The 24,882-nt window shown below is 37.5% G+C and overlaps 1 protein-coding gene across 2 annotated transcripts in view; it reads left to right on the top strand.

The window, feature by feature from the left end:
• LIN9 (lin-9 DREAM MuvB core complex component) overlaps nucleotides 1–24,882 on the top strand; it is a 39,233-nt gene that overhangs the window by 7,279 nt on the left and 7,072 nt on the right. For both annotated transcript variants that reach the window (XM_058801908.1, XM_058801909.1), the window contains exons 2-10: nucleotides 2,567–2,599; nucleotides 3,612–3,706; nucleotides 6,110–6,214; nucleotides 8,084–8,217; nucleotides 12,224–12,349; nucleotides 17,201–17,358; nucleotides 18,446–18,579; nucleotides 19,804–19,923; nucleotides 20,094–20,195. In XM_058801908.1, coding sequence (XP_058657891.1) covers nucleotides 2,567–2,599; nucleotides 3,612–3,706; nucleotides 6,110–6,214; nucleotides 8,084–8,217; nucleotides 12,224–12,349; nucleotides 17,201–17,358; nucleotides 18,446–18,579; nucleotides 19,804–19,923; nucleotides 20,094–20,195 — 1,007 coding nt within the window. The remainder of the gene's footprint in view (nucleotides 1–2,566; nucleotides 2,600–3,611; nucleotides 3,707–6,109; nucleotides 6,215–8,083; nucleotides 8,218–12,223; nucleotides 12,350–17,200; nucleotides 17,359–18,445; nucleotides 18,580–19,803; nucleotides 19,924–20,093; nucleotides 20,196–24,882) is intronic.

Genomic DNA, 24,882 nt, shown 5'->3' on the forward strand with positions numbered 1-24,882 from the left:
ATCCTGGTTTCTGGTTTTGTGGCCCTGGTGGTATTGACAGTACTGCCCAGCTAAAAGGAAGCAGTGGGGAGATATTCCATATTCCTTGGAGTTTGGTGGTGTTGCAGTTACCCTAAAATCAATATAGAAGAACTTGACAAGAAAAGCCATGTTGTGTCATATTGTTTACCTCTGAGGTAAAATGAAGTTTATGGACCTCTCCATTGTTATTTTAGTATCATGTATTCTAAAGCTTTAAGCTACAGAAGTGTTGATGTTCATTTTCTGTACTTTGTTACAGTAAAATAGTTTAGTTTAACTTTTGAACTTCCATAGATCAGGAGTATTTGATTTGGACACTGGTATTCCTAAGTAAAGATGCCCTGGATACATTAATTACAGGTCAAGTGCAAAAAAATGAGCAGGACTCTTCTAACATGCATTTATGAGAGATCAACTATCCCATGTGGAAAACTCCTTGGCAACTAATGCTGGCTTGGAGTGCTAATCTTGTAAAGCTAGGAAGTGGCACAGTAACCTTCTGCCAGCCCATCATCATCATCCTCACAGGTGAAGCATGCCATGGTTAGCAGAGCATCTCAGGCACTCCATCTGTGAGATTGGCACCACCCCAGCTAAAGCTTTGCTGCCTCTTGCTGAGTGTTTGTGTTCCATGTTAGCAGTGTCCATACTCACCCTGGCCTGGATTGATTGAACTTGATTCACATCAACAAGACAGTGAGAAAAAGAAGAAAATACTTGTGTGTTCAGATGAAATGCCTGAGCTCTCTCAGGAGAGTCATCTGCTCTGCAAAGGCAGCATCTCCTCCATGGGACAACCCTGATGGCCCTGCTGCTGCATGCCCATCCCCAGCGATGTGGTCCTAAACTGTGTGTACTTACACACATTTCCCACCATCCCTTATGTAAATGTGGCACACAGTAGTTCTTCACTGTTCTTAATGTTACCTTTCATAGCTGTTCATCCTTGGTTGAGAGCAGACTACCTGTCTATTTATACAAGCACAGTGTGGTGTAGGATTTTTATCATAAAATGTAAAAAAAATGGTGATACCTCAAACATACAGCTTTGTTTCAAAAGCTGAACTCCCTGTGGCTCAGATCATCACGGAATTGTGTTCCTGTACCAGCCACTGATAGGGCTCCAGCCCAACAAAGGTGATACATCAGAAAAGGAATGTGCAGGAGGGTGACAGTGCAGCCCAGCTGTGTCACCGTGGCTCTGACACGTAATCCCAGATGTGGTTGCTGTTGCAGATCTGAACAGCTTGGGAGATATTGGGATAGAAGCTCTCTAAACCCTTAGTGAGTTCAACCTAATTCTGTTTCATATCTTAAACTCCTTTTTTTAAGCTTTTGGGGAAAAAGAAATAGAAACTTTATTTCCTTTTCCTTTCTTTTTTGTATTGAAATTTTGTTTTTTAACAGATGGCATAGTTAGATGGCAGCAAACAAAATTATGTGATGAAAACATAAGGAGTTAAGGGTTGGGGTTTTTTTTTTGCTGTTGCTGCACCTGCATTCTCTGTAGCACTCCCTGGAATGTATTCTCTTAGAGGCAAGTGTCTGTGAGGTTAGTGAGCTTAGGAGCTAGATAAATGGCAGCAGCAAGGAATTTCTGGAGCTTTGGAGTCAGAAAGTTCTTGGAGCAGCAGTTTTGAAGAGAAGATGAAGGAGAGAGCAGAGAAAGTGACAGGGAGAAGTGATTGTCACACAGGAACATAACTGGAAAGATCAAATTGATTTGAGAGAAAAGCAGGAACCTGGGGAGGCATTGTCGTGCAGAAATATCTTCCCTGTGCTAGTGCAATTGCTTCAGACAGCTCATTCTGAGACACTGGGACATTTCTGAGCCTGAAGGCCCGCTGTGGTCAGGCCCAGTTGTGTTTGTCCTGGCCAGGAGCATTGCAGAGGTTCTGCAGATGCAGTGGAAGGGGAGCAGTGAAATTTTCATGTGTTTATTGCACTGTTTGAGCAATGTAGCAATCCTGTCTGCATTTGAGATGTGAATCTGCTGCCTTTCTGAACAAAGAGGTACCACCAGGGGGCAACTAGCTATCCATCCTTCCTTTTGAGCATGAACCACTCCTTTCCTGGAAATCTTGGGCACTGAAGAATTTTGAACTGATAGAAATCATTAAAAAAAAAAAAATAAAAAACAAAACAACAAACCAAGACGTATTCTTTCGTTTTCTTATCAGTAGTAAAATACATTTGCTACTGCATCAAACAAGCAGCCCCATGGGAGAATGTAGTTTGGACATAAAGCCTGTTGAGAATTTGCTGTGTTAAACCCAAGTGTTTAACATCTAAAGTTGTTTTGTAGGCATGAAACTAAAGGAAAAAACTCAAATGTGAATATGCTTTCAGGATTTATTGGTAATAAATGTATAATTCTATGCCTAGTGCCATGGAAGGTGTGCTGGGTTTACTCATTCAGCTGTGAAAGATTTTAATATTAAATTTCACTTTCTGCCTGAGAATTAATTAAGAATGAGTAGACTCTGTGTAGATTGTAGGGTTTGAAATAGCTTGTGATTTATGTGGACTTTTTGCTATATTGCAGGTTCTTCAGCAAAAGCACTTGTGAGCTTGAAAGGTAAGAAATTAATATGTTATTTACTTGTACCCAGTCTGACTTCAGGTGTATTTCTTTTCTGTCTTCATAGAGCTCAAGAAAATCATAGGCTTTTTTGTTGAAATATGGTGGGGTTTATTGTTGGTATTTGTAGCTCTATAGAATAATAATCCTTGGCAGTTGAAACTGCATATATTGTGGTGTATTTAGACACTGCTCTTCTGGGTGAAATTCCTGAAATGTGTTTTTAATTCAAAAATACAGCCTAGACATCAAGTTTGATGAGAAGATTGGGGTAATCTTTCATCTCTTGAGCAGGAGATACAGGGAGGATTCTTAGTGAGACCTGGATGTGTGACACAATTTACATTAGGAGGGCATTTCACAATTTTATGATGTTCTCTGTCAGCAAATTGTGTGTTAAATCAAAAACCTGCTGCTTTTATTTTTTTCTTTGTTTATCTTCATGAACATTCATACAATTTTTGAATACTTCTAGTTTGCCGAATAATTAAAGCTTCTTTATGTATTACAAGGGTTTTGTTACACAAAGAAGGAGGCATGGTCTTGTCACTAATGCAGATCTGTTACAATAAAATTTTATTTACTTGTTGGTATACACTCACTTAATAATTTTCTAGAACTAGGAGGTGTCTGTGTCTTGTAGAGCTTTGCTTTGTCCAGGTTTCATTTACAGCCACAGTTCAATTGTTGATTTGTGTCAACCTGACAGTGGATTCCAGCAAAGGAGGCTTCAAAAAACCTAAATATTATCATAAATAAAGAATACTTATTTATGTTCCTCCTTGTCATGAAAACCTCCTTCAGTTTTTTTTAAATTAATGTAAAGATTATTTAATAAAAATACTGAAATCTAAAATCTGTTTGTTACTGAATTCAAAGATGTTAAAAGTAAATATTTTAGTAGTTGATGATGTTATACTGGGTTTTGGACAGTAGTTATGTTAAAACATAAACATACATACATATATGTGTGTATATATATATTAATGATGTACTTTCTTCACAACAGAGGGAAGTTTATCCAGTTCTTGGAATGAAAAATACAATTCTCTGCAGAAAACACACATTTGGAAAAGCAAGAATGCTGGTTCTGCAGTGGAAATGGTAAGAAACAGTAAAAAACTTCAGGATTAGTCAAATATAAGGATCCCAAAAAAAGGCTGAGATTTATAGTTTTGTAATCTCCAAAGGTGAAACTATATCCTTCACAAGCACTTTGCACAGTTTGCAGAAGAGATGAAACCATATTTTTAAAATGAATAATCAAACACATTAAATTGCTGACCTCATTCAAGATAGGTCAAAATAATTTCCTCTCTGTTTTTTTGAAGTACTTGTACTGTATCTACCACCTTGAGCTCAGGAATCACCAGTTCTGATCAACTATTTTTGTATCTCATGAAATATGTCACTTCTAATTATGGCTGAGAACTGAAGCATAAAGGAAAGGAAGATACCGTAATGCACTTCCATCATTGTGCCTTCTGGGGGAGCAGATTTTAATAAAAGTAAAGGACTGTCAGAAAAAATTGTGCATTCTGAGAACTTTCATAGGAGAAAGTTCTTACATTAAAGAACAACCTTGGGGTGGGGATATGAAATGAGCCTGCAACTTCCAGTGGGATGTTTGGTGTTTGGGTTGATCATTTCAGCCTTGTGGTTTGTTTTTACTTTACTGTTTGTTTCTTGTCCTGTGATCTTCTCCCTGGTATTTATTTTGGTAGGATTCATACAGGTGCATATACACACACATGCTGCTATGTATTTGTGCTAGAGAACATCAGGTCTACGAAATGCAGTTCCACACAGAGACCAGAACTTTGTGAAGACCTTTAGTTCCTGCAGTTCATGTCACAGTTTTCAGCTGCTTCCCAGGAATGCCTATCACCTCACAGAAACAGGCTTTACTGGGAACTTAATATATAATACAGATTAATATCTGTATAAAAACCTTGTCAGTCTTTAGCTATGGTGGCTGTGGGTGCTAAAAACACAGAGTCAAACTTTGAAAGCAGCTCAGTGTTCTGTAGAAAGGTCACACCATAGTGTGACATGTTGGCAGTGACCCATGTTGCTAAGATGCCATGGAATAGTTTGAGTTTACTGAATGCTGAAAGTTTTGAACACATGTTTTACTGTTGATTGAAAAGTCTTTCCAAAAATGCCTGACCTATTTAGCCCATGTGGATGATACCTCTTTGCAACACTTGTTATTTCACTCTGTTATTTCTCAGGCAGTCCAGAGTGATGAAGCACAGTTCTCATTTTAGGTAGTTCTTTGGAGTAGAGTTTGGCAGTTTTTGTTGAGGGTTGTAAACAATTTTCTTGGTCTGGGTCATGATGGTTACCTTGTCAATATACAGTTCCTGTGTCCAGCGTGTCTTTCCTGGTTTGTACTGTCTGTCAGGAATTAATGTTTTCTTCTAATGTGCTGCATGTGGTTAGATGTTTATCACATACAGAGCACTTCTGTTACTTAAATACACTTATGTAGTTCTTTTTATAAAATACATCTAATTTAGAGTAAGGGAGGAGCATTTCCTGGGAAAGCCCCATGTTCACATGGCATGGCACAGACAGATTTTTAGCTGCCACTGAATAATTTGACAGAAAATATCTCTTTTCAGCCAGTCACAAATGCATTAAATGTCTTTATAAAGTACAAATGCTTGTAAATGAAGTTTTATTTAACTGTGTTGATTTATTTTGTCTCTGGGCCACAGAACCTTCATGGCAGGAAAAGGAAAGCTGCTTCCCCTCAGTGCTAACAGCCTGTCACAGGTTGCTCTTTTGTCATAGGGTCAGATATTGAGGAATAACTAAATGAGTTTTTTTCATGACACGTTTGCAATTGCAATCATTTCTTGTTTTCAGTCAGCCTTCTAATTCTTTCTGAGCTATAGCAGTACGCAAGTAAATTTTACTTAGCATGGATTCTAAATTCTTTTTTCTGAGATTGTCACATAATTTATTCAAGATGTAGTTTCTTCAGACTCAATCTTGCTAGCATTTTGCTATGCAGATACTTTCAGTGAGTTAAGAAAACAGCAAACACATGTCACTTTATTAGAAAATTCTTGCTAAATTCTATGTAGCTGAGAACATACAAACCAAATACAGTGTTTGAATAAACCTTTTTTTAATCCAAAATTCAAAACAAATTGTTTAACAGATGTACTACTTATAACCAAGGCAAGCTAAGATACACAAGTGTTTAGACACCTAACTCTAATGGAAACAAGTGGGAGTCAGGCTCTAAATACTTCTGTGAAACTGGGCCAGCAGTGTAGTAATGGTTATAGTTAGCACTGGAAAAGCCTGGAATCTTGAGCTCCTTCTTCTCTCAGTCCTTAGATATATGGGTGCTAGGAGGCACACTATTTACTGTGTGCCTGAAAACCAACAGGTGATAAGACAAGAGGTATTTCATTTCTCTCACTGTGAATTCTCTGCATGAACAGAGAAATCAGGTTTCTTGCTTGTAATTCTTAATTTTGTTCCCTACAGCCCTTCAGAAATTCAAAACGGAGTCGGCTCTTCAGTGAAGATGATGACAGACAAATAAACACAAGGTCCCCCAAAAGAAATCAGAAGGTTGCAATGGTTCCACAGGTACCTACATACATGTATGGAGATATTTTTAACAAAATGGGGAAGAAACCTATCTGTTCTAGTTGAAAATTTGAATATATTTGATTTTCAAGTTGTATTTTTGGTTTATGAATCTTCTTGTGAGGAAAACTGTTGTTAGAAGTAAGCCACAATTCAAAACAGATTAATATTTTTCTTTCTTACCACTGATTTTGTTTATGGGAGTACCTGTTCTTTGTGATCTTGAACATGAACACACACAGCTAGAAAGGATTCCAGACTCAGTGCCCATCATGCTCCTGCAGACAACCATCTCCTGTAGTCAGCATGAATTTATTCAGCTTCAGTTTTTTGCACTGATTATGTAACTGAGAAGGCTGCTCTAGAATTTAATGTATCCCAACCAATTAGGGACTTGCTCTAGATTTGTAGCCTAACTGTGTTCATGGCCAGCTTTACCTTCTTGATCCTGTAGTGCTAAAGTCCTCAGTTCAAAGAGCTTGTTTTTTCCATCCTCCATTTATGTGTCCACTCCTTGATATAGACAAAAAAGCAGCTGTAATTTGTCAGCCTTTATTTGTTATGATAGAAAGCGGAGCATCTCTTAATCTCAGTGAGTTGGCTCTGTAGTACCTTTGTCCTCCACATCACTTCTCTGTGCCATCACCTTCTGAGGCTAAATTAACCTCACTGTAAAAGTACTGTTTGAGTTCTGCTCTGATTTCTGAGTTTCTCCGAGTTCTGCACAGCCTTCTGAGCTGTGCTGTGCAGTGTCTTGATATGAAAAGCTTGGCACTCACCATTTAGCTGGGTCTGTTCTGCCAGAGGTGAGAACCATGATATTTCTCTTAATTACCATGAATTTTTAAGAGTAGAAAGACTTGGTAATGTTCTAAACCCAGTTGTTTTTTGCTTAAATGTCTGATTCTGGAGGTCCAATGATTGTCAGATAAATATTTGCTGCAGGGACTGCAGCTGTTGTAGTTGACAGATCTTGCTGTCCCACCAGACTTTGTTTCCTGGAGTTGCAGTGAGAGAAAGGGGCTTGTATCTAGGGCAGCAGCAGCCAACAAGGTGCCTACCTTATGCTTTATCCTATTATTGCTGCTACTAAAGTCCAAAATACTTTGAATGTTTGGGGAAGGATAGCAGTTGATAATGACATAGGGACCCTGTTAAACCTATGGTCTCAAAAAGCTGTTATTTTTTGCAGAAAAGTTGTTCTTTCTGTCAGCTAAGACAGCCATCCTTGGAACAAAATTACAGTTTGTTTTTTTTTTTTATGGATTTGTTTAAATATGGGTCTATCTATTATGCAAGCAATGTAAGACACTGTCTTTTCCATGATTTATCAAATAGCTTTTAAATGTAGTTAAAACTTGATTGCTGATTTCACTTGCAGTTTTCTAAGCAGACACTCTGCTCAAAGTTTTGCCTGTGTTATATTCCTGTCCTAGCTTCATCCTCAGCTTAAGAAGAGTGGGCAAGAGTAGAAGTTTTAGTGCAAATCAGGCAGGTGCTGTTGCTGGCATCTGAGCTACAACACCAATTATGCTCACCTGAGACAGCTGGTGAGAGTTTTGAAGTCCAAATCTATTTTAGTGCCATGCTGTTGTTACCAATAATGTAACAACATTTTCAGTGCTGGAAAATGTTTCTGTTAGAAGAGCTTTGTTTGGAGATAATGGTATTGATCCTGTTAAAATTTTCTGTCTGTTCTGTTTGATTGCATTGCTGATATAATGCAATAAGGGCTGTTATAGATCTGCAAGAAGAACATTGCTATGAAACAACATGTGCAGGCTGTTATCAGGAAAACCTGCTTTATTTGAATACTGAAAAATAGTAGATTCAGTTTAACTGTTTGGTTTTTTTTTTTTCACTACCTAGAAGTTCAGTACAACAATGTCCACCCCAGAAAAGAAGGTCTCACAGAAGATTGGTTTGCGGCTTCGGAACCTGCTCAAGCTGCCCAAAGCTCACAAGTGGTGTATATATGAGTGGTTCTATTCAAATATAGATAAGTATGTTTGCTTTGTATAATTACCTCTTATTAGTGCAGGAACATGGAATTTTCTAAAATTCAGCTGCATAGTTCCATATATTGGTTAGATACCCCAGTTTATTCTTAAATACTAATTATGTAAAGCTATTTTGTTTGTTGGTGGTGGTGGGTGTTCTTTCTAATGAGCAATGTATGTGCTCTTGGTTCTTTGCAACTACTAACTTTAGAAAGTCTTCTATAGAAAGCCTGCCTTCATGGATGTAATTTTCTTTTTATCACCTCTGCCTCTACCAGATACCAGATTTTATTCATAATGCTTTTAGCATCTGAAACACGAAGATATCAGAACTCTTAGACTTTTCTGAACCCTTGCATCAGTGCTATACAGAGGAGATAGGAAGGACACTGCTTCTTCATGAAGTGCTGCTTTCCTAAAAGCTGTAAATGTTGATATTAAATATTTTTCCCCATCATCCTGTTTTTATTGTGATCACTAACAGAGCTTCAGGCTGTGATTGTTCAACTCTTGTCCAGATATTAGCATCCTGCTTGGATCTCATAATGTATTTCCTGGACTGTTTCTGCAGTTTGTGCCTCAGAGTTTTTGGCACTTGTTCTCTTAATGCTACTGTCACAGTGGTGTGAATTGTTTAAAATAAATAATTTCATTTCTAAAATGTAAGAAACATTATTAATCAATGGAATATTAAAATCTACACTGTTTGACTAATAGATGCAACACAAGTATTTAATATTCTAAAGAATGGCTTCAGAGTTAAGCATTATTTTCCTGAATGTACAAACAAAATAATTACTGTTTTTCCTTCCTATTTTGATCACAATTGCTGTAGCTTTTTTTTCTTTAACGGAGAAGGCAGTCATAGCAACAGAAAAACATTTTGGCATATATTCATCAGATGTGGAAAAATTTCATGTCCATTTTAGTTAGTTTTATATTTATCATCTCTAGGATTTAATTCCTTTGAAAGAATTAGTCTTATCATGCTTCTTCTCCAATTACATGGAAAAAATTAATAATCCCAACCCTGCTTATTTCTAGGAGTAATTTTAATATGTGACATTTTTAATAATGATTTTTGCAACAGACCAAGAACTTTTAGTTTAAAGAATTGTCTACAAAGCTGTAGGTCTAGCTGTAGGTCTAGCAGGCTAGAATTTGAGTTTAGCAGGTAATTCTGAAATCCTCTTTGATAGTTACCCATGTGTGCAGGTGTGGTGGGTTCTCCTTGGCTAAAGCAGGTGCTCATCAAAGCTGCTCTGTCACTCCACAGTTGGACACAGGAGACAAAATGTAACAAAAGAGTCAAAGGATGAGATAAGCACAGGGAGAGACCACACCACTTATTGTCATGGGCAAAAGAGTCTCAGCTTTAGGAAATTAGTTTAATTTATTGCCAATCAAAGTAGTATAATATCGCTGGCCAGGGTCTATGTACAAATCACAAATGGGACTGCTGGGAACGTGCCTTGAGCTGCTTTATTTTCCAGCATCAGTCTCATTACGTGATTATGACAATGGGAAGATACCACCAGCTCACATCCCAGGCAGCAGACAAAGAACTTAATGTTACAACTCACTTTATAAGTTTTTTGACCCATCACACAAAGCAAAAGCACATTGACAGCAGTTCCATGCAACCACTATAAGCACAGGTACCTTTGGTTAAAACAATGCTTGTGTATTTAGAATATAATACCTGCTTGTAAGCCTTAAAACATAATGCATGGAGCTCCATTATTAAGCTTCAAACTTCCTAATATCTTGCTAGATAAACTTTTCTGTAGCTTAGGGAGTTATTCCAGACAAGCGTTAATACACAGACCATTGTTCTATTTGTCCTCGCTTTTCTACTTTTTACATAATTTTTCTGCTGAAAAATTTTTCTGCCACACCCTCCTTTGGGCATCCACCTGCTCCAACATGGGGCTCTCCATGGGCTGCAGGGACACAGCTGCTTCACCCTGGTCTGCAGAGCAATCTGTGCTCTGGTGCCTGGAGCACCTCCTGCCCTGACCTTGGCTGGGTGGCAGCAGAGCTGTTTCTCTCAGACAGCTGCAGCTCTGTCCTGCTGCAGTGGCACAGGGTTTTTCCCCTTCCTCACTGCATTATTTCATAGGCACAGCCACCATCACTGGTGGGTTCAGCCTTGGCCAAGGGTGGCTCCACCTTGGAACCAGCTGGTGTTGGTTCTGTGGGATATGGGAGAAGCTTCCAGCAGCTTCCCAAAGAACCCCCCCTCTGCCAAAACCTTTCCTTGCAAATCAAATACAGCTTGCAATGCTCATAAGATATTAAGATATTATAACATAGTTTACTAAGAGACTGCATATCTTTGGAAGGAAAACTTTGATACATCTTGTTGGAAGTGATATGATCCAGGCTTAATGAGAAGCTTAAAAAAGTTTAAATCATAGAGCTATCGACTGACAAAATATGGCTCACTGTACAAATCTCTGAATATTTTAATCAAATTATTGCATCCAAAATTGAAATAATCAAATAAAATGCCATGTCTGCTGTAAGTTTTTGAATTATTTTTATTTCTACAACTGTCATCTGTGGTTATTAGATTATTGAAGGTGATTCAGTTGAATTCTGTATATACTACTGCAGTGGACTGTTTCCTGTAAAATCCCATTGATTTTGGGTCTCCAGAGACTTCTGAAGTGCTGCTTACTACCACAGTGATCACAGGCTCTCAGAAGCAGATGCACCTGTGATTTGCTTCCACCATTTTCCAGAGCTTCCAGTCTTGTGGATGCTGTGGATTTAGAGTTTGCCTGCTTAAGTACAAGAGTTAGTAAGAATAATCAAATATAGATTATCTCAAAAAAAAAGACCAAAAAAACACCTGGGCTAAATAGTTATTCTCTATATAGATATCTTCTGTTAGCAATAGTAAATATGGATAAAATGACACTGTTGTGTACCCTTCTGTGTCTGTTTCCTGAGCCTCATTGCTCATTCTTTTTATTTTCCTTTTCACTTGGTGAAATCCTCCTGCTGTAGAACTATTCTATTCTCTTCTTCCCTGGGTTTCCTTATATCTGTGCACCTTTCCTCTCTCCTGCCACCCCAGACACTCAGCTGAAAGCAGTGCTGCTTCCAAGGTCCTCTTTGTTCTGTGCTGGGGTGTATTCCCCTCCAAACCCCAGTGCCCTGCACAGAGTGCAGAAAAGCAGCTTTCCCCAGGATGCAGTTCTCCTTTTGTTCTTGCCAGGAGGGATCTATTTCAGTTGCACAGAGTCTTTTTATGATTAACCTTCTATTAGATGGGCATATCTGCTGCTGCTCCCTTGTCTCCTCAGCCGAAGAAGGATGTGGTACTACAAAGAAAAAAGGCAGTCATAAAACAGAGCTAGAGATGGGTCATAGCATCAGAGAGAAATTGCTCAGTTGTGCAGGTCTGTTCTCTGAACTGTCACTTCTCTCACACTCATCCTGTGCTTCACCATGGACCCATGGGGTGATTCAATAGAAGTCTCACCTGTACAGCTGTGGAGAATGATGAGTTGGTTCAATTTCCTGTATTTTGGAAACTTTGAGAACCTGAGTTACAATTGAATGAATTGATGAAAAAAGGTACTGTGTCTGTCTCTCAGTACCATATGGTCCTTCCCTTTATTCTCAATATTTCACTCTCTGGTTTCCTTCAGTGTGTTGCAGTATCTTCATGACACTGAGCTGACTCTGCTGAAGTTTCATTTGGTGCCTTTTTATCCATTATAGAGAAGGATGAATTATGTGTATTTCTCTGTAGAACCTATAGAAAGGAGCATTTTTAAATGTCAGTGATAGGAAGAGTCAAAGAACAATAGTCCTGGAAACTTTCTGATTTTGTTTTTGACTGAATTAAAATTGTTCTTTGAATAGAAGTGTCTTGTTCATGTGACTAATTTATATTAATATTTTTTAACGCGTTTCTGGTGATGGATGTTTTTTGGAATCTTGTGACAAAAGTTTACTTAGTGTGGTTAACACAGGACTAATTATGTTTTAACAGGCCACTATTTGAAGGTGATAATGATTTCTGTATATGCCTGAAAGAATCTTTTCCAACTTTGAAAACCAGAAAATTGACAAGAGTAGAATGGGGGAAAATCAGGCGATTAATGGGAAAACCAAGGAGGTAATTTTTCTTTCTTTTCTTTCAGCTGTTACTTACATGTAATATTGATGTTACTGAAATTATTCCTTGTAAAAAATTTTGCATTCAAATAGTAGAACAAAACAATATCTTCAAAGGAGTAAAACTCATTTGATTGAGGTGTTCTTTGAGCACCTCTCTCCCTCACACACCCTATTACTGAAATGCATATGTCCATGTAGTTTTCTTGAGCCTATGGTTGAAATGTTCTCTTCCCACTCCAGATAACTAAATGTCCAAGCTTTAACTGATGTGTTAAAGTTGTTATTGTATCTTCTATACTGCAGTGCTTCCTGCAGTGCTTGGAAGAGCTGGCCAATTTTTCACTGAGGTTTTTTTTTTCTGTCTATAACCAGCTCTTCTTGGGGAAAACAAGTGTACATTTTCACCTCGTTTATTTTATTATTTTTTTAAACCATTTTATAGATCCTCAGCTTTTCTTAGAGTGGCTATCAAGACAGAGAAGAAATTAAGTCACCCATAAAATATTGTCCATTGTAGAGAAGAAGATAGAATTTAATGAAGTACATGGGGTTCTTTTTCTGTTTTAGAATTTTTAATTCTTAAACCCTCTGATTAAGCTCAGCCTTTTCACAAAACCTACACAATTTAGCCCAGAGAAGGCTAAGGGAGGATCTCATTTTTGTACATAAGTATTTGAAGGGAAGGTAGAGAGAAGGCAGGGCCAGGTTTTTTTTTTTTCCCAGCATTATCTGGAGACAGGAAAAGAGAGAACAGGCACAAGTGAGGTGGTAGAATCTCCATCCTAAGATGTACTCAGAGGCCCTCTGGACATGGTTCTGGGAAACCTCCTGGAGGTCATTCTGCTGAAGGGCTTGGAGGAGAGAACTTCCAGAGGTGCTTCCAAATTTGACCACCCTGTCATTTTATAAGTAGTGTTTCATAAATTAATCAGCCTTTGATTTCTGTAAATACAAACACTAAGGCACTGAATCAATTTCTTCATGTGGAATATATTTCTGAATATATTCACTGAATTCATTTCTGCATAGATGACTGAGTCAGGTTGTATTTTGCATGATGGAGACCATTTCATCTTCTGTACCTGCAAACAACATAAGTAAAAATTGTCAGTCAAGGAAAGGCAGCAGAACCAGTTTGAAAATAGCTCCTCTAGGAAAGATGTTCCTGTAATTTGAGCTTAACTTGGCTTTACATTCCTTTGTTGTCATGTTTCCCACTGAGAGAGAAATGGTGGAGGTTAAGTCAGCAATTTCTCATTTGACTTTTGCCAAAAGTGTTACCTCTAGAAGATCAGCTTGCCTCATCCAGCAGTTCTGGTGGAGCATTGGTGAAACTTCAGAGTTTGGAATGGTTTGGGTTGGAAGGGACCTTAAAGATTGTCTGGTTTCCAGCAGGGGCTGGGGTCAGGGGATGCCCTGGGCAGGAACCTGGTCTACATCAGATTGCAAAACCCCATCCAGCCTGATGGGTTGCAAATTTCCTTTTGTTTTTCAGGCGTTCTTTGGGTTGGTTTTTTGCTTTTATTTTTTTAAGCCATGGGGAGAGTGGTTTTGGGTTTGATTTGGGGTTTTTTTGTTCAACCATAATAGAGTTATTTTTTTAAAAAAGAGAGACTCATGCCAAAGGAACCAAAGGTCTAAATAGGCAGGAAATTCTTTTATCTGAATTCTGAAGTAGAAGCAATTGACTGCATAAAGAGTGTGATTTAATGCAAACTCTGAGTTACTGCTTTACAGCAACATAAAATAAGCATTCCTGTTTGCTTTTTATTTCTATGCTAGTATTTTTTTAAATTATGTTAGTTTCTTTCAAGATGTCAAGAGTGTTCTTTGGCCTTAGTTTTAAAATACTTTGAATTATTCTAAATCATTTAAATGCTTTTTCAAGATGATTTTAATCTACCTCTAGAGCAAAGATTTTTTTTATTTTACCATTCTTTTCTCTGTCCTCATCATATGGAGGCAAACTGTCAACACTGATATCTCCCCATGAGAGACTAAAAATAAATAATTAAGACATTTTGCAGCCACAGTGTTGATGGCAGAGGATAATAGTGTCTCTGTGATGGTTATGCACATGGTTGTCATCTTTTTGTTTTGTTTAAATATATTGTACTATTTTCTTATGTCTGCTGCTACCTTAAATGTCCTATCACACATCAACAGTGTGTTTGATTGGCACAGCAGTATTCTTCATGAGAGCCTGCAAAGCTTGTAAGATTCCTGTAGACTGTGGGGAAAGATATGCTCCAGGAAAAGGAAGAGGTAATAGTTAGTTTTGTGTACTCTGTGTAAACTTAATTTGGCTTGTAAAACAGCAGTGGATATGAATTGAGCTTAGATCTGCTTGTCCTGCCATTACATGATGGTGGTGATTCCTGTTAGTTCAAATTCTCACAAGCAAGGTTAAAACTGAGAAGAATGTTCAACCTCTTAAGAAGTCTCTACAGAAAACTAATGAGTTTGCAATTTTGATCTGTACCATAGTTTTAATCTTCATTTTTTCATAGGATGGCATGAAGATAACCTTTATTAAATGCATTTGGGTAATGCTGGGTTGAAGGTTTCCTTTAACAGAAGCCAGAAGTATATTGCAAATACTTTCTACCTCCATAGTTGCAGCATTTGGGACAGAGACTTTTTAAGACCATCTGAGCTATCGGTAAACCAGTGCTGCTGTTGTAGGGACCTTCAAAGGTCAGTGATTAGTGTATCAGCATTTGAATTTGTATTTCTGAGACCACAAGTCAAAAAACATCAGGTGATATTTGCTGTTCCTAGTGCAAGACCCTGGACATTATTAGAGGGCTGATACAAAGTCTGTATTTCTTTTTTCTTTTTCTTTTTTTGCCTGTTTTGTTGTCTCATTGTGGTTAGCCATTCTTCTTTTCAATGGACTTGAAAAGCTCTGACCTACATTTTGCAACTTGATATTCACAGCCCACTGCAAGCATTATTTCACACCTCTTCCTCCCCAGTAGTAATTATGAAGTCAATAGCATCAATAAATGAGAATATCCAAGTAAACTCTTCCTAAGTTTCCCAACCATCCCTCTCTATGTCTGCCACATCCCTTTCCAGATAATTTAATTTCGTAAGAGGAGCACTGGAACAGTACCTACTTCCAGGTAAACACATTCTGCTCTTCAGTGCTAAACTGGTGAGTGGGACACACACCTACAGCCTCAGTCTACAACAGAATTTCTAGGCTATACAAAAACTAGACAATACAAAGTGGTGATTTTTGTGCTGATAGTGGTTGTGAAGCCTCATATGGGAGCCTTCAGTGCAGTGCATGTCTGCATTACCTGACAGAAGTACCTCACAGCTGCAGTTCATTCTTGCTTGTGTTTTTCTCCCATGTCTTGCTTAGGACTAGGATCTCATTGTGGTAACACTGGGAGAAAACAAGTGGCCTGTGCCCCATATAACTTAGAAAACATGTGTGAGATAAAAGGCAACTGATGGGTGCATATAGAGTGTGGAAGTGCTGGTCAGTGTGAAACAAAATGGTCTCAGCATCCTGGCACCTCAGTGCTTACAGTCTTCTTATACACAATGCCAGGAAGAGAAATCATGGACAACACTGAAAGGGCTTTGTGGAGCTCTCCCAGTGAGGGTATACAGAAGAAAACCTGAGAATGTTTGTTTCAGCATATAATAGGAGAGTTGTAGCAGAAGATTTGGAATAAGGAGCTGACTTCTTTGTAGTACTGGGTTGGAGATGACTGAGGAGCATCTTGAAGGGATTTAAGTCAGAAAATAATTTGTAGTGTAGTAGAGGGAACCATCAGCAGAGTTGACAATGTCTTCTAAAATAACTTGATAAAATAGAATTTATTGATCAGTAATCTATATATTACTGTATGAGTTCCACAGAAAATGTTTAATCTGCATTTGACTGCAGTAAAGCAATTTAAAAAGGGGGCAAATTATATGATAAATAACTTTCTGCAATCAAGCAGACTTAAAATAACATTTGTGCACCTTTTTAAAATTACTTCTTTCATTGACACGAGAATTAAGAAACTTTTTTTAGTAAGGAATGAAAGATAAGATTGAGTCCTTAATGTCTTTTTGCTTATCTCCCTCATGAATCTTGCCTATTCAGTAGGTTAGAAATGAAAATTAATACAAAGTAAGCACTTTAGGAGTGAGTCTTCCATCTTTCAGGTTGCATTTTAAGAAGAACTCTACCCCCAGCATGGAGAAGGGCACTACTACAGATGATGTGATTTTTACACAGTAGCCCAAGATCAAATAAACTTTGACTATGATCAATCTCAGAACAGTTCATCAGAGATTTTGGGGCTGAGCTGTGCTTTGCATAGCTGCAAGGAGATGAGACAGAGAAGTGCCATGTATGTGCTGAGTCTGGTGCCCTGTCATACTCAGTTAGCTTAATTGAGCTGATGAGCAGATGTGAGAGGGATCTCCTGTGTATCAGTGAGTGCTGGCAGCCAGGGCACTCACAGGACACCCTCCTCAGTGCATTGAACTGGCATCCACAGCAGACTGGGCAGCTTTAGCTTTGTTGTGACCCTAGATGGATCCTTATAAGCAGAAATAATCCTAAAAAGTTGTGCTCTTTAGATATACCACTGCAACAGCTACTATTCCTGAGTATTGTTTTAAAATAGACTCTTATTTTAAGGGTGAGAATTGTGAGGAGTAAGCTTGTCTAAATGCATTAAACAAGATTTTTTTTCTCTTGAACACATCATCCCAAGCTTTTCCATTTTCTCACAGTGATTCTTTAAACAGTGCCTATTTATTTGATGTACCTTCACATATATATTTTTAGTGATTAATCTAAGTATAATATATATTTTATCTAATGAAATTACAGGTGTTCCTCTGCATTCTTTGAGGAAGAGAGGTCAGCATTAAAACAGAAGCGACAGAAAATCAGACTTTTGCAGCAGAGGAAAGTTGCAGATCTTTCACAGTTCAAAGATCTTCCCGAAGAAATTCCATTACCACTTGTAATAGGAACAAAAGTTACAGGTAAATTCTTAAAAACAAACAAAATAAGGAGCCAAGTGTATTTTGTAAAGATTTTAGTTAAGTCATAATCCACTTAGTGCACATAATTATAATAAATGTAAAACATCAAAATTGTATCAGTTTTTTGTTAGTTCACTGAGAAAGTGCTTGTGGAGATTAGGTGATATTTTTAAAACACTGATAAGGTTTTGAGCTGCAAACTTAGTATGACTTACTATTTCTGCTGTTCAAATTGTAGGATTTCTTACATGTCTAGTGTATCACATTTTGGAGAGAGAGAGATGCTTAATTTTAAAATTCTGAGTGTTGGATGAGTTTCAGATCTGACCTAATATAAACTTGAACTTTATTTTTCCATAAATAGAAAACTACCTGTTTTGAAACAGATATACAATTGGTATTGCAGTGTAGTTGGATGTGCATGCTGAACATGACATTGCCTTGCTAAAAAACCTTACACATAACTGAGGGAGGAATATTATTGAAAGCATTCCACAGGTTTTGCCTAGTTTTATGAAAATTTGAATTCCTCCCTCCTGTCTGATTTTGGTCCAGGTGCTTTTCACTTCACATCTCCTATTCAAGCCACAACTGTTCATTGCATTTTTTGTGTTGAACATCACTGCCCTTAGCTCTTGCTGAAGAGCAGACATGCACCACACTGCCTCTCCTCACTCTCCTAGACCTGTATCCTTCCACACCTTTTTTTGCTAAACATGCAGTCATCAGAGGAGGGATTCAGAGAGAAGTGGTGTGCAAAATCATCTGGGAATTGACTTTTGCCTGCAAGATCTGTCTGTCAGAAGGTACAGGGTATGAAACAGTGGGAGTTTCTTAGACATAAGTGTAGTGCTAAGGATTAGATTTGGGAAATATTTACCCTTCAAACTTAAATTTTGTAACAAAGTTGGTAATATTTCTATACAGACTTTTTTCTGGGTTTGCTATTTTCTTTTTTTCATTTAATATGCAGCTTTTTAGTATACATATAAAGAATTATTTGCAAAAGATGTAATAAATCTGGTTTTGTTATTTGTATCATAGCATTGTAATGTTTGGTTTCTTCTTGTCCTGTTGTTGTTTTCAGCCCGTTTGCGAGGTGTCCACGATGGTCTGTTCACTGGACAAATAGATGCTGTAGACACTCTTAATGCCACCTACAGGGTGACTTTTGACAGGGCAGGTCTTGGAACACACACAGTCCCAGATTATGAAGTTCTTGTGAGTATTAATGACACATTCTAAAAGTAGCTGTAATAAGAAAATGAAATTTTAAGAATCTACAATGATGTGCTTTAATCAAAAATAAGAAATTACACCCAGGTGGTTTTGTCATAAAGTAGAAACAGGCATAACAGATGCATGGGAAATTCCAGGATAATAAAATTTTACTGTTTATGGTTTTACAAAACAGGATAACCCTCTATGATTAAAGAAAAATGGCTCAGGGTGGAATAATTTACTAGACCAGCTATTGTAGACTGTTAAAATAGCCTGAGTTCAATATGAAGAAATAAAATGAGTGCTATAGGATCCCAGAGAGAATTCTGCAATGAGATCCTGCCAGGATTTGCAGAAAATGTTCAAGAAAACCCTGGCCCTTTGTGATTTGCCCAAGTCAGGAAAGGCCTGTGGGAGTTGCAAACAAGTATTACGAGTTGATTGAACTTGATTTTGGAATTTCTTGTGCTAATGAAGCTACCTGGGAGGATGTTATTTTGGTCAAACAATTGGAGATTATCTCCCAGCTCCTAGGCTTTGTTCCTGCCAGGCAGTCCAGCCTAGGCTGCAAGATTTCTGGAGGACCTGACTTTCTTTTGTATCTTGTGTGGTGTTGGATCTACATAATTCTTCTAGTCTCTGTCATTGTCATTGTAGGACACGAAATAACACGACGTGCACACACTGCTGTTTTCGAGGCAAAAAAAGGGAAGTTTAATTTCTGACTCCAATATTTATAAATTTCCAAAAGTGACAGTGGATTGGAGGCTGAAAGTGCCACCTGTCCAATGACACTGGACAAACCAACAGTCCATCAAATTTCTCCTCCTCCATAAAAGAATGCAAAACAATAAGTTATTATAGAAAGTGTGTGAGAAAATTCATTACAAGAATGTAAACATCAGAAGGATTAGAAAATCTTTAAAAATCAAGGAGATGCTGTCATGGTCTGAGTTTGGATCCTCTGCTAAGTTCCTGTTGTGATTTACCTGCCAATGGCATTTTTGGAAATGTTCATGCAGCTTTTATTTGATGGGATAAAACTTTGAAAACTCCTCGACCAAAAGCAAAACATTCATCTCTTCCTGTCGTTGGGTTGGGGTGTGGATAGGCACAGCTAGTCCAGATCCCAGAAATAAATTAATTACGTGTTCCAAAAGGTTAAAAATGAATCAGACACTGAATTATATCCTCCCTTTGCCTTTCCCTGTCCCTGTGTGGCAGAGTAATGAGCCCCATGAAACCATGCCAATCGCTGCCTTCGGACAGAAACAGCGGCCCTCGCGCTTCTTCATGACTCCTCCCCGATTGCCCTACACTCCCTCTCTCCAGTCTCCAATCACAGTGAGTTGCTTTCCTCAACTGCTGTTCATCACCAAAATGTTTTTTGGATACTTGAAGTTGTTACCTTAAAAAGTTTTGGAGATCAGTTTTCTGACCTTATTTAGCATTATCAAAATTTTAGCAAAACCCTCTAAAAAGAAAATACTCATTTAGATTTTTATCCTTTATAGGACAGTGATCCTTTGTTAGGACAGTCTTCATGGAAAAACAAAATTTCAGGCACAGATAGTGAAACACTAGGAGGCTTTCCAGTAGAATTCCTCATTCAAGTGGTAAGTGTTAACTGCAGCTCTTAATTTTGTTGTTTATTGTCCTTTTGTGTTTATTCTGCCAATTCTTCTGTGGTTCAATGACCTTCTGTTAATTTATGACAAGTATGGTAATAGTCAAATTAACTTTTGAAGAGATGTTCATTTTTGTTATTTGTTTTTATTTTGTTTTTTCTTAATTTTCTCACTTGTTTATAACCTTTGAAATATGCTGCTTTTCAGACGACGGAGGTCCTCAAAAGGGTCTTATTTTCCCAGATCTACCATTTAATTTTTAAAAAAAGTATTACTTGTATGTGCAGACTTTAAGACTTCTTTATTTATTTTAAATACAGTTACATTGTGGTAAGAACATTTGCCTATATGCATTATCATATATATTTTATGTTATATGATGTTCTACTCTCTTGGAGAAGAAAAGCAACACTCATTTTATAGATAACACTACATAGACAATCCTTTTTTCTTCACTTTTATGAAATAATTTCTCAGTGGTTTTTGTGTACTAGTTCAGAAGAGCACAGACAAGTCATGTTAGGAAGCTGAGGTTCACTGAATATTAAAACACACTGAAGCATTTTTCCAGGATGGTGGAGGAATGTAATTGCTCATGTTGGCTTAGCTTAAGATCAGTGATTGAAGTCTTTAACAAGGAAAGCAGTTTTGAACATGCCAAAGGAGATTGGAATGATTCATGTTTAAAATACTAAGAACTGAGAAGTGAAATGCCTCTCAGATTTCAAAGTCTGTGTAATTGGTCAAAAGAATAAATTTGTGTCAGAAGCTCACATGACACACTAACATTTGGGCCATTCAGCATAATGAATTTTGTTTGACAGTATCATCTATTCAGCTTTTTTAGAGGAAACTTGTATGAAGCTGATTTTGAAAAAGGTGGCATGACATCTAGCTTAGCTAAGAAAATTTAAAATAGATGTAGTTTTCCAAAAGATTAATTATGGAAAAATTGAAATACACAAAAGATACAGTGTTTATGCAGCTAAACTGCATCTGCAGCTGTTTGGGTCACTGAGTATGGTCAGTGAGACTTGGTAACTAAGGTGTATTGAGCTTTACCTCTACTTAGAACATCAAATTATGTGTTTATGATATTGTTTCTGCATTTGGAATATGAAAATGTGTGATTTGTCAGTCACATGTGGCTGTATGTTACTCAGTATAAGGAAATCTGAGTTTTACAAGTATAGGCCTCTTGCAAATGGTGGCATTTTACAAAGATACCACGTTAATATGTATTTTTGCTTGAAGATTTTCAAAATGCTTTGAACAAAATCAATCCACAGATTTTTGGTGTTTGTCTGTATGAGCAACAACAGAGACTCACAGGGCTTAAACATTTATTGAAGGACTTGAAGCATTCTTTGTAAGAATCAATTTTTTAATTAGAAGTTGTAGGTGGTACTGAAATTTGGTGTTGTGCAGTACATAAAGCTGGTGAATGCTGATTATTGATCGTGCTGTACTCACCAAATGTATTTTTATGTTAAGGGTTGCTGCTCAGGATGGTTTTTTAGCCTTTATGATACACTGGTACCTTAAAAAAATCAAATCCCTTCTTCTCATTTAATATTGATTCAGGAAGTAAATGGTCAAAAACAGTTTGATCCCAAGAAAACTTTCTCAAAAACTATTGCCAGGCTGTTATTAATAAGACCACAAAGAAACAATTTTATGGGAAGAATTTTGGACAAAACAGAAAATACAGAGCATACCTCAAATAAGGTTTTAATGCAGCCCTTTATTTCCCTTATCTGAAATTAATTTGGAAGAAGAAGAAGTGAATCCAAAATCACATGCATACAATGATAAATATTAGGGATATTCTCTTTTCCTATTACTTGAAGTTTTAAGCAAACATTGGGACTTGTAATAACTATTTTAATCATTTTTCTACACTGTCTTAGTTTTTCTAAATCTTTTTATTTATTACTACATGTTACAGTTTGACATCTGAGACTGTGGACTGATGCATTAGAAGACTGGCTCAAAAATTAACATGATATTAAGAATAAAGTCAGCAATAAATGAGTAATATTTTTTTAAATCTTTCATGCTTTATTAATTTTATGATGTATCCTTAAATATTTCACATGCTGTATGACAGGTCAGAATCGATGGATTGAATTTGTACATTCTAGACAATATTTAAATTTGGAGCACGTTTTTCCAAGTATTCAGCTACAGCTTTTTTTTTAATTTTTCTTCCTCCCTGCTTCCTTTTTTTGTTTTGGGGTAAAGAATTCCATTGGAAGGCAGCAGTGTAGGACACAGCAGATGTTGGCGGGGTCGCTGCATGCCCAGTAGAGGGAGTGTGGTGATGCAGCACGGGCACTGCAGTGACCTGGTGTCTGCATGAGGGGAAAGGAGGGATCTTCCCAAATTACATGGAAAATGGAACAATCTGAAAATGAACACTCGATTTTTGGCTGTTTTCTCCTTATGAAAACTCTGAAAATATTGCATAGTAAGTTGTCACACGCTGCATTTTGAAATGCTCATATTTTATGACTAACAAATGAAATCAGAAGTGAAAATCTAAACGTTCTGGTTGGGTTGTGCCTTCATTAATTTTAATGTGGAAAAGCATTGTACTAAAAACTTGTTTCCAATTTATTGAGAAATATAAATTGCAACAGTAACCAGGATGAGTTATAGTGAAAATAGAGTTGTTAGGCAGGAATTTCTCAAGACAAATAGGGCTAGATTGAATTGTAGGATTCACTGGGAGATAAAAATGGAGGTCTATGTAATAAAATGTACCCCTGAGAGAAAGTTGGTGGACATGATAGATACAGTGAAAATCCTTAGAATCAGATTATCCTGATCACTGGAACATATCTTGGAGTAAGATGAATATAATAGAAAATCCAAGGTCATCCAATGGAGAACCAGTGCTGTGCATCCTCACATGTGTCTGCACATCAAAGTAGAAGTTAAGAATCAAATGCCCTGCAAATTTGGGGAGCAAATTATATATTCTGCATTAATTTGGGCACTCATCAACTTCATGAAGGAGAAGAATGTGTTAGGCAGTTGCTGGATGGTGATGGCAGCAGAGCTTGACAAGGAACTTTTTGGCAGCAGTGGCAGATGGTGTACAGTGCTTTTCTTCCTCACAGGTGTTTTACTGGCAACATGAACACTTGTGTGGTGTGGTAGAAACTAGATCAGAGAGGCTGTCCAGCTTACAAGTAACAATTTTAAACCTTTTCTTTCTTGCCCCTTCTGAATTTGTTTTTTTTTTGTCATTATCTCTTCTGTGTTTGGGTTCTTCATGCAAAATGCAAAGAGCAGAAATGCAAGTGCTGTCACTGGGGGACAGCACAGGGACAGAAATGAGCAGTTGGGAGGCTGATAACCCATGCAGTGCTGCCTCTGTGCCTCTGGCCATGGCTCACCATCCATTCATAAGATGCATCTGGCAAAATATTTGGAGTAGAAAGAGAGAAGTACTGATGTCATTTTACAGGTTTAGTTTCCTGATGTGTCATTCAGAGTATTGTTACAGGCTTCCTGTGCTCACACACAGGAAAGATGGCAGTGAATGGAAAAAGATACAAAAAGGGCCACAAAAGTTGAAGAGATGAAGAGCACTTTAGGGAGTGGAGTCTGAAAAGGCTTGGGTTGTGCTTAGTCTGGTGGAAGAGCAGTGGAGAAGAGATGCTTTTATTGTCTCTGAATAATCAGGGATAAATACAAGGAGGGAACACTGTATTTAGCTGAAAACCAGCTTTGGCTGTTTGGCAATTTCAAACAAATTGCTATGAAGTGAAAAAGAATGCATTTAGCATGGAAGTTCCCAGACTATTCCTCATTAGCTGCAAGAGATCCTGGAACAATTTTCTAATTATAATTTGTGGGGACAAGCATCCTGGCTGCATTAAGACTGAACTTAAAAATCACAAAAGTGATTAAATATACATCAGATGTGTGTTGAAGTAGGAGTTCCTATTTCTCCCAGTCACATGTTTCACTGCTAGGATGCAGTTAACCCCTCTGGAAATTATAAAACCTGAAATTTTTGCTCTGTTTACTCCAGTAATAAAAGTTGCTGGTTGTAGTGAAGCTAGGATTTTTCTCATTCATAGGAGTATGAATAGTTTGGGAGTGATGAGTGTGTTGAAGGAGCTCCCAGTGGTTTCCACTTCAGCCTGCAGGAGACACAGGGTATTCCCATTACAAGAGGGAAATGGAAAGCCCAGAGTTGTTCTGTATTAAAGAGATCCAGTCTTTGTACCAGGGTTTGCTGCAGGAGTTTGCACAAAGGGCTGGTGCTCAGTGGAGAGCACAGCTGAGAACTGTGGGGGAAAAAGGTGCAGTAAGGTGAATGATACTAATTTGTAGTATCATGACCCTTCACTCTCCTTCAGCCTATAAAGATAAAAGTTCTTCAGCCTCTAGCTGGCCATAAATCATGTTAGTCTTCCTATAGGGAATTTCAGCTAATGGATTTTAGCATTCATCAATTTAGGGTCCTTGGAATCACTTTAAAAATCTCTGGAAATTCCATCATTTAATTTTAATTAATTTTTATTTCTGCTTTTTAACTTGATCAACAACTGAGAAATACATTTTAAATTATGAAAGAAACAGGTATGGTTTTTTTATCTTGAATTTCTATGGCATTTCAAAACTGCTTAAGGACCTATTCTTTCTAAAAATAGTTCCT

This window comes from Ammospiza caudacuta, chromosome 3 (genome assembly GCF_027887145.1).
Source record: "Ammospiza caudacuta isolate bAmmCau1 chromosome 3, bAmmCau1.pri, whole genome shotgun sequence".
NCBI lineage: Eukaryota > Metazoa > Chordata > Aves > Passeriformes > Passerellidae > Ammospiza > Ammospiza caudacuta.